At 62.5% G+C, this 1,599-nt stretch overlaps 1 protein-coding gene across 1 annotated transcript; it reads left to right on the top strand.

The window, feature by feature from the left end:
* Positions 1–680: 680 nt before the first annotated feature.
* On the top strand, positions 681–1,599 carry EMIHUDRAFT_471759 (hypothetical protein; the record flags this gene model as incomplete). The annotated part of the gene is made up of 3 exons (XM_005766031.1): positions 681–950; positions 994–1,299; positions 1,442–1,599. Coding segments are annotated over 3 exons (732 nt in total), but the record flags the coding sequence as incomplete, so codon positions are not given.

The following is a 1,599-nucleotide window of genomic DNA, read 5'->3' on the forward strand; positions in this document are numbered from 1 at the left end:
TGGGTGTTAAAAATTTCTTCGCAAGATCTAAAGAAAGAAAGAAAGCACCCACGCACAAAGTGAAGGATGGGAGGACCGCACGCCGCCACCAGACAGGGATTTTAAAACCCTGCACAACAAAAGCACACAAACACCCTCCCCTATCCCTGCATGGCGTGGCACAGGCGCGTCCTCATCCCCTCCTCCGCTTCCCCTTCCACCCGCTCAGAAATCCGTTCCAGGATGGCGCTAACCACCTCTTCAGCCACTTTCGTAGCCGCAGGTCCGTCTTCCGGCTTCACGTGGAACAGTGTGCGAAATTTACCGCCGCACCCATGAGAGGCGGCTAGCGTGGGGAAGCGCTCCGTCCCGAGCGACTCGAGAGGGATCCCCACCGCTTGCCAGTGGCGCGTCACCTAAAGAAAGAAAGAAAGAAAGCAGACACGCCAAACGAGGGATGGGACGAGGACAAGGTCCCCACCTGCACGAGCAGGATTTTGGCGCGTCACCTATAAATAAATAAATAAATACAACGGACATCCCAAGCTAGCGCGTCACCTGTATCGCCCGAGCAGGCTAGGTGCTTTCTCTTCTTTCACCAAGGCTCCTCTCGGTCCTCCCCGTCCTCATCGCCACTGCCGCTGCAGCCGCCGCCACCGTCGTCACCGCCAAACATACGCTTGCGCGCTTGTTGGCTCGCCATGCCCAGCTTAGAGGCCGAGAAGGCTGCGCGGGCCTTCGGCAGCACCGCTCGCATCTCGGCAGTCCCCAAATCGCACCGCAAACCCTTCTACGCTAGAAAGAACTCTCTCGGCTGCGCCTACTCGGTAACGGTGTGCGTGCTCGTCTCGACGACGATCGTGATCAACCACCTCATCTTCGGATTCTCGCAGCTGGCTGGCGCCGACATGGCGCGCCTCCCGTCCCGCGCTGCTGCCGCGTCGCCGCGGCGCTGCCCTCGCCCGCGTCGCGTGCCGGATCGTGACGCCGCCGCCCGGCCCTCCCGCCGCACAGATCGAGGGTGGGAACAAGGCGTCGACCAACCCGGACTACTGGGACCCGGACGCCGGGCTGTTCAAGGCGGTCTTCGACGTGGGGCTCACCTTCAACGCGACGAGTCAAGACGCGGTCGAGCTGCAGGCCTTTGCGTACAGCCAGCTCTGCCAGCACACGCCCTACTACCCGGAGATCGACTGCGAGCTGCAGTCGGACCAGATGTCGGTGTGCGTGGTCCTCAAGTGCAAGCAGTTCCAGATGTCCAAGCAGGCGGTGCAGATGTCCTACATGTACTCGATCTGGGAGCTCTGGGAGATGAAGACGGTGCGGAGAGCCGGTGCGGAGAGGGGAGAGGAGAGGAGAGCGCGTGCACGGACCGGCGCCGCGGCACGCTCTCGGCAGAAGAGGGTGCCCAACAGTCGCGGCGGCGCCGTCTCGCTCACCCACGTGATCTCCACCCTCGCAGATTGAGCCGCTGCCCGGGGAGCCCGCCGAGTCCATCTCGACGGCCAACGTGACCAAGGAGTACGGCAAGCCGGGCGCCGTGGTCCTCTTTGGCTTCTCGTTCGTCTGGCCGCACGTGAAGCTCGCGCTGCTGCACCTCTTCTTCTACCTCCCGATGAC

This window comes from Emiliania huxleyi, assembly GCF_000372725.1.
Source record: "Emiliania huxleyi CCMP1516 unplaced genomic scaffold EMIHUscaffold_5262, whole genome shotgun sequence".
NCBI classification, from domain to species: domain Eukaryota; phylum Haptophyta; order Isochrysidales; family Noelaerhabdaceae; genus Emiliania; species Emiliania huxleyi.